Source organism: Lemur catta, chromosome 3, assembly GCF_020740605.2.
Source record: "Lemur catta isolate mLemCat1 chromosome 3, mLemCat1.pri, whole genome shotgun sequence".
NCBI classification, from domain to species: Eukaryota; Metazoa; Chordata; class Mammalia; order Primates; family Lemuridae; genus Lemur; species Lemur catta.
The window spans coordinates 112409478-112424008 of record NC_059130.1 but is presented as its reverse complement, the minus strand read 5'-3'; the positions used below and the strand labels follow the sequence as shown (position 1 = coordinate 112424008).

The 14531-nt window shown below is 43.3% G+C and overlaps 1 protein-coding gene across 9 annotated transcripts in view; it reads right to left on the bottom strand.

Annotated features, from left to right (window-relative positions):
• Positions 1-9093, bottom strand: part of HP1BP3 (heterochromatin protein 1 binding protein 3) — a 41698-nt gene extending 32605 nt beyond the window's left edge. For 3 of the 9 annotated variants that reach the window (XM_045548505.1, XM_045548514.1, XM_045548513.1), the window contains exons 1-3: positions 8966-9093; positions 2565-2760; positions 2014-2113 (exon numbers count right to left, since the gene is read on the bottom strand). In XM_045548505.1, coding sequence (XP_045404461.1) covers positions 2014-2113; positions 2565-2660 — 196 coding nt within the window. In that variant the 5' untranslated portion in view covers positions 2661-2760; positions 8966-9093. Of the gene's footprint in view, positions 1-2013; positions 2114-2564; positions 2761-8337; positions 8759-8965 lie in introns of those variants that run through there. The other 6 variants (XM_045548506.1, XM_045548507.1, XM_045548509.1 and 3 more) reach the window with 6 other exon arrangements.
• Positions 9094-14531: the final 5438 nt, after the last annotated feature.

Sequence of the window (14531 nt, the reverse complement as noted above, 5' to 3'; positions counted from 1 at the left end):
GGTTTCACTGTAATAAAACCTATAAATTTGCTTTTACACTCTTTTCTCAAGAATAACTACTTAAGAGTTATGGCTTAATAAATGTTCCATCACTCAACAGACATTGAGTATGTAGTATGTATAAGACATTATTTCCAATTCTTTTTTTTTTGAGACAGAGTCTCGCTGTGTTGCCCGGGCTAGAGTGAGTGCCATGGCGTCAGCCTAGCTCACAGCAACCTCAAACTCGTGGGCTTAAGCGATCCTACTGCCTCAGCCTCCCGGGTAGCTGGGACTATAGGCATGCGCCACCATGCCTGGCTAATTTTTTTTATATATATATTTTAGTTGGCCAGATAATTTCTTTCTATTTTTAGTAGAGACGGGGTCTCGCTCTTGCTGAGGCTGGTCTTAAACTCCTGACCTCGAGCAATCCATCTGCCTCGGCCTCCCAGAGTGCTAGGATTACAGGCGTGAGTCACCGCGCCCAGCCTGTTTCCAATTCTTTAAACTACTATTAATATGTCTGCCTCTGTGTGAAATACAGGATTTACAAAATTTATCATTTTTTAAATTTTTTTAGAGACAGGGTCTCACTCTGTCACCCAGGCTGGAGTGCAGCAGCCTCATCATAGCTCACTATAACCTTAAACTCCTGGGCTCAAGCAAACCTCCTGCCTCAGCCTTCTGAGCAGCTAGGACTACAGGAACATGTCACTGCACCCAGCTAATTTTTTTATTTTTTGTAGAGACAGGGTCTTGCTCAGGCAGGTCTTGAACTCTTGGCCTCAAGTGATCCTCCCATCTCAGCCTCCCAAAGTGCTGGGATTATAGGCATGAGTCACCATGTTCCATTAGGATTTACGAAATTTAAAATATGAGTGAAGTCTAATTATTTCTATGTACAAAATGGGACAGAGAGAAGAATAAACAAACATACAACTCGTGAAGTGACACTGTTCCTCTATTAATTCTTGACTTTTCTAATACCTTATATCTCAAACCTTTAGCATATATTCTAAAAACTGATGTTATTAGTGATTTAGTGGCTTCAGCTGGCTGTTAAATAAACATGGATTAAGATGGACCAAGGAGCATATTCCAGTGCTGGACAAGATAATCCATCTTCAAATCACCAGCATCCATTACTTTTTTTTTAATATTCTAATTCCCATGTTTCCTAACTGCCTTAGGCCAGGGTGCCCAAATTGAGGATTTTGAGACAAAATCCAGGCTCAGCCAGAAGAGTATACTGACTGGTTAATGATGTCTGCCCTGCTGCACCAAGGAATCAAGGAAACAAGGGTGCATGTATTTTCTATTTCTAATATATGCTGGTCAGGAAATAAATATTTGGTTCTAATAGCTGTGACAGGGAGAGCACAGTGTGCTCACCCTGGCAAACCTGAGATAAAAGGCAAAAGAGAAAGGAGAAAAGGATAAGGAAAGAAAGAAAAAGGTTATGAGAAGAAAAAGAAAGACAGGAAAAAGGAGAAGAGGTGGTTCTAGATGCTATATAGGAGCACTAGTACTCCACGCTGATGAGTCTACATTCCTCTTATGTATTATGCTCCCACCTCTGACTAGCTAATCTTTTCTCCACCAATACCAGTTACAGACCAATGCTTTGATCACCCATTTGCTTCCCTTAAGGTCTCCTGATGATTTCTGGATGAACCTTCCACTTTTCATCCCAAAGGTCCAAGTCCTCCATTCTTCCACAACGCCTTCATCCTTGTAACGCTGTATGTTCAAAATGCTACTCTTTGACCATGCCTATTCTCCAACTGTTTTTCTGTTTCAAATTCCAAGAACATGACATTTTCCGCCTCAAAAACTCTTTAAAGACAAGAAGAAATCTTAGTTTCCTACATGGTTTGGCAATGACATAATAGCTACTGCTTCTCTCTTTAAATGTTCCCCCTAAAACACTTGGCCATGAATAAAGAACAATTTTAAGTTCAAAGGGATTTATGGAACACTTCAAACTGGAGTAAAAATGTTTTGCCTTTTTAAGCTGTAACACTGCTTTACCTGGCTTTTCTTCTTCCCCTTCAGCAAGCTTGCTTTTGAGAGGAGTTCCCCGGGTAGAATTCACAGCTCGACGAATCGGCATGGTGCTATCTTCCACCTTCTAAGAAAAGAGACAGCCATAATCAAACATGCATAAAAAAAATTCTCTTTACTCTCTTTCTCAAGGGGCCTAACTGGGTGTCAGAAGATGTAGGAGAATTCTTCAAGTCAGCTCCAGGATCTGATACAAATTACTTTTAACAGGTTTTTTTTTTTTGAAGTAAAATATTATTTTAAAGAAATAATTTTCAAAATATTTTATTTTAGCTATAATTTCAAATGAAAACAAATAGTTATACTTGATTTGGTACAAATTTAGAAGGTTGGAGGTTTTCTCAGTAATTTGAGGGGAAAGGGAAGATGAAAAGAACTAGATCTCTATTTGATTATTTTCAGATGCACAACCTAGACTCCCCAAAGTAGGGGAAAGAACATGTACCAAGAAGGACCCAGCAGGGCCTGAAGTCAGGAATTGATCCAAGAGTGAGCTTCAAGAATGCGTCAGCCCCTACCTCACCTAACTTGTCCGCGTGGATCAGCTGAGCTCCTACTATAAGTGGGAGTGCCTTAGGATGGACGAGTTCACCTTGAGACGTATCAGTCGCCATTTAAAATAATTTCTAGGCCCGAGTACAGGTTACACTCTGAAGCCTCTGCTGTTAACCACAAGGATTTTTCCTAATGGTTTCAGTGTGATGAAGAGTCAACCTAAAGCACAGAAAAGACCTGGTGTGAAGATTAACAGAAACAAAACTAAACTAAAACGTCTAGGTTTAATACATCCAAAGGAGAAAAAAAATATAACTATAAAACTGAAACTTAAGTGACAGATGACTTGGTTAGTTATTGTTCAGAAAGATATAACTACTGTCAAAATATAGACTACATAAAGCAGCAGCTAAGACAAATGCATAAGCCACAGCAGCTGTTGCACCTTCCACATGAACAAAGGCAACAATAAGAAAGCTCACAAAGGCTGGGCGCCTGTAATCCTACCACTCTGGGAGGCCGAGGCAGGTGGACTGTTTGAGCTCAGGAGTTTGAGACCAGCCTGAACAAGAGCGAGACCCCATCTCTACTAAAAATAGAAAGAAATTAGCTGGACAGCTAAAAATATACATAGAAAAATTAGCCGGGCATGGTGGCGCATGCCTGTAGTCCCAGCTACTCGGGAGGCTGAGGCAGGAGGATCTCTTGAGCCCAGGAGTTTGAGGTTGCTGTGAGCAAGGCTGATGCCACGGCACTCATTCTAGCCCAGGCAACAGAATGAGACTCTGTCTCAAAAAAAAAGAAAGGAAAGCTCATAAGGAACCTAACCTCATCCCCTCCTGCTACCATCAGGAACTTAGATGGACAGAATAAGGAGACTAAGGAACTGTTAGTCATTATATTTGGTCAAAGATCAGTTTATTAAAGAGAGAAGGCTTCTGTTGTTATTGTACTCAAAAGGGTCAGGAAAATTAACTATAATCTTAAGTCTAACTCTATTAGAGAAGTAACTTTCTCTATTATGGGAAAATACAAGGGCAAAAATACTGCTGAAGAACATGACATTCTAACAGCCTCCAGACCCAGAGAAGTAAATTTAGATCATCATCTAGGAAAATAAAAGTATGCTTGTAAGACTTTGTCATATTTTTAATGTAAGCCTGTAGTCACCCAAATTTACCTTATCACTAACAGCCTTTTCCCCCAAAAATATCACATCTGGGATTCAATGAAATTTTATAATAAAAATTCAATATAATGAAAATGTTTGGATCTGTTAATGAATAATTAACAAAGACTTGGAGAATGACAGACTACTCATTCAACTTCTACTTTAACCTCTAAGAATTTAAGAGCTTTCAACTTGTCAGGTAATAATCTCAAGTAACAACAACTAGGATAAATCAAAAAAATTCAAACATAGACAATGCTTTCACATTTATAGGGAAAATCTTTTTATGAGAACACCAAGAGCAATACCAGATTTGTGAACTGTCAATCATCAGCTGCAAGGAAAGGCAGCTCAAAGAATTTAGCTAAACTTACACTAAAACTTATTATCAATAGTGAACTGTGAATATCCATGAATATTTAAAATTATTAACTATTACAAAACTACATAAAATGCTCACACAGCAATTCACTTCAAGAAATTATAAAATACAGGCCAGGGGGTGGTGGCTCACGCCTGTAACTCTAGCACTCTGGGAGGCTGAGGCACGAGGATCACTTGAGAACCTGAGCGTCTGGTGCTCACCTATAGTCCCAGCTACCTGGGAGGCTGAGGTAGGAGGATCGCTTGAGCCCAGGAGTTTGAGGTTGTTGTGAGCTAGGCTGACGCCATGGCACTCTAGCCTGGACAACAGAGTGAGACTCTGTCTCAAAAAAACCCAAAAAAACAAAGTATGTAAACCTGCTCATTCATCCAATTAGCACTTAGATAGTAATGTATTTTCCTTGATAAAAAGAAAAAAAAAAAACCTAAGCAAATCTGCTGATATTTTTGCATGCCAACACTATACAGAAATAAAACATTCATTCATTGGATGGACATGCAACCAAAAAAAAAAAAAAACCTGGCCAGGCGCGGTGGCTCACTCCTGTAATGCTAGCATTCTGGAAGGCCAAGGTGGGAGGATTGCTCGAGGTCAGGAGTTCAAGACCAGCCTGAGCAAGAGCAAGACCAGCCTGAGCAACAGTGAGACCCTGTCTCTACTAAAAATAGAAAGAAATGACCTGGACAGCTAAAAATATATATAGACAAAATTTAGCTCGGCATGGTGGCACATGCCTGTAGTCCCAGCTACTCAGGAGGCTGAGGCAGAAGGATTGCTTAAGCCCAGGAGTTTGAAGTTGCTGTGAGCTTGATGCCATGGCACTCTAGCCCAGGCAACAGAGCAAGACTCTGTCTCAAAAAAAAGAAAATAATACCACGATTAGGTTATCCTTAGTAAAGTGATACTGCTAATAAATCTCCCTTTCTTAACTCATGGTAACACTAGCTAAGTTGAAAACGTTATTGTCAAGTCAACAAAACCTTCAGGAGTCCCTGTTTGTAAGTATCTTAAAAAAAAATTTCGCCTGTAAACAAAATACTGAAAACATGTCAAAACCTTTCCAGTCAACTCTGCATTCACTAATTACTCAAAATTAAAACAAACATGTTAAAAAAGGGGGAAGGGGGCATAGAAAGCTACTCTCAGTGTTAAAGTGATAAAACTGGCTAAATTAAAATCAAGGCAAACAAGCTCATGAAGACACCAGACATCATTAACCTAAAGACAAGAATGATAGTCTAAATTAGGCCAGATCCGAAGGCTGGAATAACTAAGAAATAAGTTGGTTTGCCAATCTTCCTGGATGCATCCACCAAAAAAAAAAAAAAAAAAAAAAAAAATAGATCCTGACAGCCTCCTTCTTAAAACCTCCCAACTCTAGCCCGGGCAACAAAGTGAGACTCTGTCTCAAAAAAAAAAAAAAAAAAAAAAAACCTCCCAATATCACCAACCTCCCCTTCCCCCATCTCATCTCCTACTGCCCTACCCATCACTCTGCTCTCTTGGCTCCAGACACACTGACTGTCTTTTTACCCTTGCAATGTGCTCTACTCTTCCCTCCCTCAGTATATTTGCACTTACTATTCTCTAAATCTGGAACTCTTTTCCTAGACCCTTCAATCAGGTTTCTGCTACATATCGTCTCCTCAGAAAGACCTCCCATCATTCTTTTTTTTTTTTTTTTGAGACAGAGTCTCACTCTGTCACCCAGGCTAGAGTGCCATGGCGTCACCATAGCTCACTGAAACCTCAAACTCTCGTGAAGTGATCCTCCTGCCTCAGCCTCCCAGGGTAGGTTAACTACAGGCATGTGCCACCACGCCCAGCTAATTTTTCATAGAGTTGGGGGTCTTGTTCTTGCTCAGGGTGGTCTCAAACTCCTGATCTCAAACAATCCTCCTGCCTTAGCCTCCCAGAGTGCTAGAATTACAGGCTGAGAGCCACCTCACCCCACCCCTTTATTCTTATTCAGGTTCCCTTCTTTTTTTTTTTAAGAGACAGGGCCTTGCTCTGTCACCCAGGCTGGAGTGAAGTGGTGAAAGCAAAGCTCACTGCAGCCTCAAATGATTCTCCTACCTTAGCCTCCCAAGTAGCTGGGACTACAGGCCCAGGCTTCTTTAGCTTTCTTTACAGCATTTACCACCACCTGAAATTTCAATATGTGTTTGTTTACTTGTTCATTGTGTATCTCTCCCAATGGAATGTAAGCACTACGAGGACTAGGACTTTAATACACCTAGAGTGATGTCCAACACATATATAGTAGGTGCTTGGAAAAAAAGCTGAACAAACAATGATATCTGATAGTACTTATTCCTATACTATGTGTGAAGAATACCTAAGATATAAAGCCCATAGTTATTTGGGATAAATATTAAATGTTTGTCTCAGCTCTGAATTTCCTTAGTAAAGGTCTTAGAACTCTAAAGCTCCAATCTGCAGTCCTTTCTTTAACGGGTCAATTAATAAATTCACTATTCGTTACAGAGGTAACAAAACTATATGTAGGGTTAATTCATACTGCCTTGACATCACCATGTACCTATTTACTAAACTTTTAACTAACTATGCACTTCTGAATGATCAGACTTTTAGGCTGTCATGCTTATTCCTTGGTAGGGATCTTATCTAGCTAGTTCACTACTGTATACTTGGTGCCTAAGAACATAAAAGGCATAGAACAGACACTCAGCAAATATCTGGTAAATGAAAGAGTAAATCAAACATTATTATGTTTTTCACCGGGGTTCTTATTATGTGCCCAAAACAAATAATCTGAGTAAATCTGTGGTTTATGTGGTCCTCCTGTGGTCACTAGTTTGTTTCTGTTTTTTAAATTTAATGTTACATTAACAATACAAAGATTTGCTTTTGTCAAGGGAAATGCTTAAATTGTCTCAATGTAGGCAATAAAGAAAGAACTGCAGAAGAAAAAAGCCCCAAATCTCAGGTTTTGATTTACTACTTCTACATTAAGAGAAAGCAATAGAAAAACAAGTAGAAGTTTAACAGTGTATTTCGGTTTACTGATATCCTTGATAATATGCACTTTGGGGAAAGTACTATAATTTTTTAATTCACTATAAAATATATGTAATACATTATACACTATAATGTCATTAGTTATGCACCGAATCTCACATTGTTCCCAATCTAAAGTCTTTCACTATACTCAGATTTAATGGGTCATGTCACCAAAAGCATACCTCTAATTTGATTGTTGGCAACTTTTTAAAAATTTGTTTTCACATTACAGGAACTCAGTATGTACTGTCTATGTTGGGCATAGACGTTAAGGACACTACTTGGTTCCTCCCTCAAAATAATCACTATCTAATGGGCTAAAGAGTTAAGGCTTTTATCTATTTATGAAGAGTTCAGTATACTTCCTCCTCCAACTTCCAGTCTTCAATCTTCCAACTAAGCTTAAAAACAAAGCCAAGAAAGAAGGGGAAAAACTTTAAAATGTTACTTTGAAACAAACTACACTGATTTATTGCATTTTTTAAGAGCAATAAAATTTTTAGAAGCTAATGACAGTTTTATGCCTATGGCAGATTAAACGAAATTAAAGTATCTTTCAAAACGACACCAGTCACGTCTAACTTCGCTCTAAGACAAGATAGATTGCTCAAAGTCCCAGGTGAATTCCTAGGCGTATTTCTAAGTGGATTCTCACTTTTCAATGCAATGCAAAGTCGGGAAACACAACAGACAACAGAGAAGGGACAGTACAGTTCACCTGGTCCAGTCCTCTGTGCTGGAGAGAACAGTCAAAGAGGTTAAGTGACTGTCCTCGGTCACAGATGGCGGTCAATATGGTATCAAAACTCAGATCTGGAGCTCTCAAGTCACCACTGCCTCCATCTCTCACAAACGCTTATGCTGACACTGTCAACTGTTTGACGACCCACCGAAGTACTGCTCTAATTCAAATCACACCAAGGTGCAGCGAGTAACAAGGTCTAGGTATGCCACACGGGAAAACGAAAGCTCAAGGCCGCAGCAGCAGCGCCCACAGCTGACAGCCAGCCCACGGAGGGCTGAGAGGAAGACGGCAAAGAGCAGCGGAGGCACAGAGAGGCGAGGCAACGCTACAAGGCCACAGCGACGGACGCGTACACGGCTGGGGGTGGGGTGGGGTGGAGAGCAGGGCAGAAATGAAGGCAGGGAGGGCTCAGCGCGGCGGACACCGAGGGGCTGAGGCGAGGGTTCAGCGTGGTGACAGTTCGGGACTCACGCTCTGCAGGGACGCGGCAGCGCCGGTCCCGGCGACGCAACAAGCCGCGGAACGCAAGGTTCACCGCTCCACACACTCACCACTGGGAGCTCCGTAATGGCGGCGACGGCGGCGGGGGCGGAGAACCCGGGAGGCGGGCCCGCCGCAGCCAGTCACCGCCGCCGGCATCTTTCGAACCGGCTCCGAAAACCGCTGAGGGAGTAGGGTGAGGGGAGGGCGCGGGCGCACGACCTGCCGCCGCGGGCCTCAGAGCATGCGCAAGGCCTCATCCAATCGGGGCGGGCGGAGGACGCTGGCGCAGGCGCGCTGGGACGCAGGGTCGCAAGGCCAGGGAAGAGCTCCCCCTCCTCCCCCGAGTCCAGACAAAACAAGGACGGGAGCGCGCGCGCCGAAGGGCCCCGAAGGAGGCGTCAACTAGAGGGGCAGGGGGCTAGGTTGCAGAGGGGAGCGGAGGGGGGGCGGGGCGGCCCGGGATGGCAGACAAAAGGCACCACCTCCCGGGACCGGGGCGCCCCGCCCCCTCTCGGGGAGCGGCGTCGGCGCCCCGGGCGAGCGGCCTGCTCCACTCGCCCTCGGGGCCCAGCGAGCCCGCGCCCACTCCCCGCCCGCCTGTTCCGTCCTGCGTTACCTCTGCTGTCCCCACTTCCTGGCGCCCGCGTCCCGCACGGCCTCTCGGCGCCGCTCCCGCCACCGTTCGTCGCCTCTGCTGCCGCTGTCCTCCAGGCCCAGCCGCCGAGCTCTGCCGCCCCGCCCCCCTGCCCGCAGCCCCGCGCGCGCGTCCCCGCGCCGGCCCCGCCCCCTGCGCGCGCGGAAGGAGCGCGTGGGACGTGCCACCGCGGCCGGCGGGCGAGGGCACGAGAGGGCGCCCGGGGACCGGCGCGGGGCAGTCGGCGCAGCGTGGGGGCGCTGGCCAGGTGCTGCCGCGGCGATCTCCTCGGAGGGCGCTCCCGTCCCTCCTTACCCTTTAGTCTCTCTGTTCTCGAGTTCAGCCCTGATCTGAACCCTGTTTCGGCTTTGGCAGTAGGTCTGTCTGGAGAGAGGCTGGTGTTTCCCGCTTTTCGGTTTGGGCGCCGCACAAGAGCAAACGACCCTTCTTTGAAGACCGGCGGAAAAATCGGCAAACCAGAGCGCGGAGAATTCAGCGCGTCACATTCGTTCCCATTAAGTATCCAGGCAGTACAGGGCAGAGCAGTGACTCAGGACTAAGAACTGAAAAATCGCTTTTCTAATCTATGAAGTGGTCTTCCGGGGCTCCCTAATCTGCACACACGGGAGGGTTTCCCAAAAAGGAAACCCTGAGATTAGAAAAGAGGTGATTCCCTTTGGATTGTCATATTACGTTGGTGTCAGCGTTGGTATGTACTTAGGCGATGTACATACTATTGAAAAATGAAACTCTTCAAAGCCCGTTTGGAAAGATTCGATGTGAACTAGCAGGTGTATGGGGCGGGGGCGCAGGGGCGGTGGTGGCGGGTAACATATACAGGGAAATAACGCCAGAATTGCGGCGAAGGTCACAGCAGCTGACCGGTACTCAAATGCATGTGCCAATCTTTCTAAAGACCTATGAAGCTATTTAAGCACTTAGTAGCCCAGTCCTTTGGCCCTGCCATTAGCGTTATAACTAAGTCTCACCAGCTTTACCAGCCATGGCCATCCACTCCATTAGTTCAAATTTAATCCCCACCACCAAAAATTTCTTACACTACCAATTCCTCTGTGCGCTCATGTCATATTCAAGCTATTCAGAAGGGGTTTGGGTCATTTTGTGCCATTATCGTCATTCTCATTTCCTTTGTTCTTATCAACGTTTCTGTTGTCACCCCTTTAAAAGACTCTATTCCATTTTTTTTGTATTCATACATTTAAAACACAGTGCTTCATTTACCCTAAAATGTTTTTAGCCCTATCACATGGAAGAACCTGACCCAGATAAGAGTAAACTGGGAGATTTCTCCTTCACAGATTTTTTGCTTAAAAAAAAAAAAAAATCTTATTGTTGTTCACAACATGTACACCCAAGAAGGAAAATCCCTGCAACACAAATTTTCCTCAAGAGCGTACCCACGACACACAGCCGTGCACTAAGGCTACTACTTGCTGAAGACGTAAGTTTTCTACTTATAAAGGGATTTGAAATTTTTGTTGTAAGTGTGTATTGGTGAAAGCATTTTACCTCTCCTGAATGTAGTATGTGGCCAGTTTTGATTTTTATACCTAGTTGCATCCCCCACTCCACGGGCATATGGTTGGATAGTTCATCTCACTTGGCTTTCTTTGAGCTAAACTAGTAAAAGGATTATTCAATTGTGTTTTGTAATTACATGATCATTGTTGTACCCTTTACTTAAGGGTAAATGGGCTACATTGGTGGGAAGACCCATCTTGGCAAGTTTAGGAGAGCAGGTCAGCTCTTAAGGAGTATATGGACATGGTTGCCATCAAAGAGTGGGCTTCCAGTACCAGGAAGACCCTCTCACTCAAAGAGACCTTACACTGATACCAAAGTCCCTGAAGATCCACCATTCAGAAATTCATTCCTTTGGTTTAATCTTTGCACTCTACATAGCACTTTTTAAAATTTTTTTTTTTTTTTTTTAGAGACAAGGTCTTGCTATATTGGCCAGGCTGGTCTTGAACTCCTGGGCTTAAGCAATCCTCCTGCCTTAGTCTATCCAGTAACTGGGACTACAGGCATGAGCCACCATGCCCAACCCTCCTTCTATAGCACAGCACTTTTTAAATGATAATTGAGAATTTATAGTTTTAACTTATTTCTGTTTGACAGAAATCAGAAGATTAAGAATCCTGGGGTCTGACTAGGAGAAAAGCTTCCAGGGGGAGAAAGGAGTAAATAAGGAGCAGTCTGTGATGACTTCACAATTCTGTCCAGGGCCATCCATTCCCAGGAAGTCCCTCCCTAGGGAGTCCCTGAAACATGAGGAAACACAGGGATTTGTGAACTACAAAAGCGAGTGTTAAGAGGTCGTCCCAATGTGACCGTATCATCTCTAATTTTCAACAGAAACACTTTTTCAGAAGCCAAATCCCTGTTGAAACTTTAACATAAGCAAGCTTTGCAGACATCACAGCCTGTTGTCAAGATCGTTGTTTTTTCTATTCCTCAAATTTAAAGCTATGTGCTACTTAAGTCTGTTAGGCTGAAAGGTTTTGTATAGAAAAGCAAAGTAGGTGACTTTGGAATGTTAGGTATAAGGATGGAGAAAGTTGAAGCAACTGCACATTCTAAGAATGTTCCAGACCAGAGCTACAAAATTGCAGTCACTGGGCTGAGCACTGAAAGATACATCTACCTATTGTACTTACATTCCACCTTGTGTTAGCAAGGAGAGGTTTGTAGAATTATTCTTCCCCTCCTGTTCCCTCCCGTAAAAACCTGAAAACAAATCTAAAAGAACTATAGCACTTGAAGAATAATTCTTGATTGGCTGGTGGGGAGAGGAGGTTTCTGTTCCTAGCAGGGTTGATCTTTATTCTTCCCATAAATCATGGCTGAAAATTGCAATTTCATGCAGAAGTAACCAAAAACCAGGCCAGGGCTTGGATCTCCTTAGACTGTATGGTCTTGGCTGGCTAGGGGATTACTTGACTTTTCTGGTTTCCAGCTGGAAAGATTGGAAATAGCTCTCAATTTACCTACAGCTTGGGAAGGGATGACAAGAAAATTAATTTATACTACTTAGCAAAAAAAAGGAAGCTGATAAAAAGATTTAATATTATTCCCCCACTCCCAATGATTTTGTCTCTTATTGTTTGTAGTTTTACCTGATGCCAAGATGCTGGCTTGGAGGTAAGGAACATCCTGGATCCTCCCCTGCCAATGTTGCACTTTCCTCTATTCATTCTGAGCAATAGTTTTAACTCCACTTAGCCCAGTAGTCATCCAACTATTGAACTTTTTCTTAAATTCTTGGAAATTCTGAATTGCGAAACACATCTGGACCCAACAGTTTTAGATAAAGGATCGTGAACCAGTACAGTAATCCCCCCTTATCTGTGGGGGATACATTTCAAGATCCCCAGTGAATGCCTGAAACCCAGGAAACCCTATATATACTGTTTTCCCCTTTACATACATACCTATGATAAAGTTTAATTTATAAATTAGGCACAGGGTGCCTCTATTTTACTAATAATAACTAGTAAAATAGGGCAATTATAATAATATACTATAAAAGTTATATGAATGTCATCTCTCTCAAAATATCTTAATATTTTTGAATGTGGTTGACCATGGGCAACTGAAACCTCGGAAAGCTAACCTGCGTGTAAGGGGGGGACTGCTGTATATAAAAACCAAACCAATTTCACAAAATAATATTTACCCTAGGATGTATTCATATGTTCTATTTTTTTTTTTAACGCTGGTTGTAATCCATTAAGTTAATTTTGCCGTTCTCAGTTTGAGAACCTCTATCCTAGGTGTCAGCAGCCTTTTAGTGTTCAACGGGAATCCACATTTCAACCTACAACTCTTAACCTGTGGGGTCTGAAAAGTATGCCAAAAGTTTACTATCATTTTGATGATAAAAGTTTTAAATAACAGTTATCCTTTAGTTTGTAGCATCTGACATATTGGGTAGAGTTACAATTCAGCCCTCAAGGGAACAAAAACATTTGGGAATGTTATTACAGTATCTGGTATCTTTCAGTAGGGAATAGAATCTAGAACCAAGGTAACTAAGATACTTTGTTCTGCCATATCCAGGGAAAACAAGAGGACTTGCTTTCAAAGCCTGTTTTCATGTCAGGTGCTTGGACTCCTATATGTATGTCTTGCCTTTTCAATGTCAGAGGCAAGACAACTGTATTTTAGACTTGTAGTCCCCAACCCTCAGTCCGCATACCAGTCCCCGGCCTGTTAGGGACCAGGCTGCAGAGCTTGCCACCCCGCCCCCTCATGGAAACATTGTCTTCCATGAAACTTAGGAACTGGGTGGTGGTAGGGGTGGCACACAGCAGGAGGTGAGCGGTGGCAGGTGAGTGAGGGAAGCTTCATCTGTATTGTATTTACAGCTGCTCCCCATTGCTCCTATCGCTGCCTGAGCTCCGCCCCACCCTACCCCCATCCATGGAAAAATTGTCTTCCGGTGTTCTATTAAATGGGTCCCTGGTGCCAAAAAAGGTTAGAGACCGCTGTTCTAGACAGACTGAAGAGACCCCATTTGCCAGGTTCATTAAAAGCAGAATATACCCATTTTGTTTTGACTGGGTAAAATGAAGCAAAAGTGCCAACAGCACTGTTCTCTTTCCATTCCTACTTTGTGGCTTTACAGGCAAATCTTTGCAGGAAGATGCCTGCAGGGCAACCAGGTCTGTGATGATGGCCACAGATGAAAGTGCAGGTCAGCTTAGTGACAACCAAGTGACCACCTGTCCCAGTTTATCCACTGTGGGGAAGTTGGGGGGTTAGTGGGAGGTGGGACTTTCAGTTTTCAAACCAGTTAAGTCCCAGCAAACTGAGCTGGTCACCCTAAGAGACCTTTTCTTTGTAGATATGGGGAAGTTTGAGAAAGTTTAAGTGTAAAAGGGAAGACTTTTTTTCAATAAAACCCAGTTGGCCAGGCGCGGTGGCTCACGCCTGTAATCCTGGCACTCTGGGAGGTCAAGGTGGGAGGACTGCTTGAGGCCACGAGTTTGAGACCAGCCTGAGCAAGAGCGAGACCCCATCTCTACCAAAAAATAGAAAAATTAGCCAGGTGTGGTGGCAGTGCTTGTAGCCCCAGCTACTCGGGAGGCTGAGGCACGATGATGCCTTGAGCCCAGGAGTTTGAGGTTGCAGTGAGCTAAGATGAGGCCACTGTACTCTAGCCTGGGTAGCAGAGTGAGAATCTGTCTCAAAAAATAAAAACAAACAAAACCCCCAGTAATTTAAGGGAAAACATGAGTCAAAATCTGTGATTGGAAACAAGACAGAATTTTAAAAATCAGAATCATGAAATTGGATCCATTTATTTAAAAAGTAAAAGAAAGGAGAAAAAGTTCCAAAAAGAAGGTGATGGAAAGGATCCTTTCCTTTTATAAAACAAAGTGAAACTGCATTAGTAATGAGAAAATGGAATCTTTTTGAAAACCAGAAACATTGGTTCTGAGTGGTCTTAAAACATTTGCACAAGGCTGTAAAAGTTTCAACCATCCAAACTTTGCAAAGAGTAGCATAATTCTTGAGAACC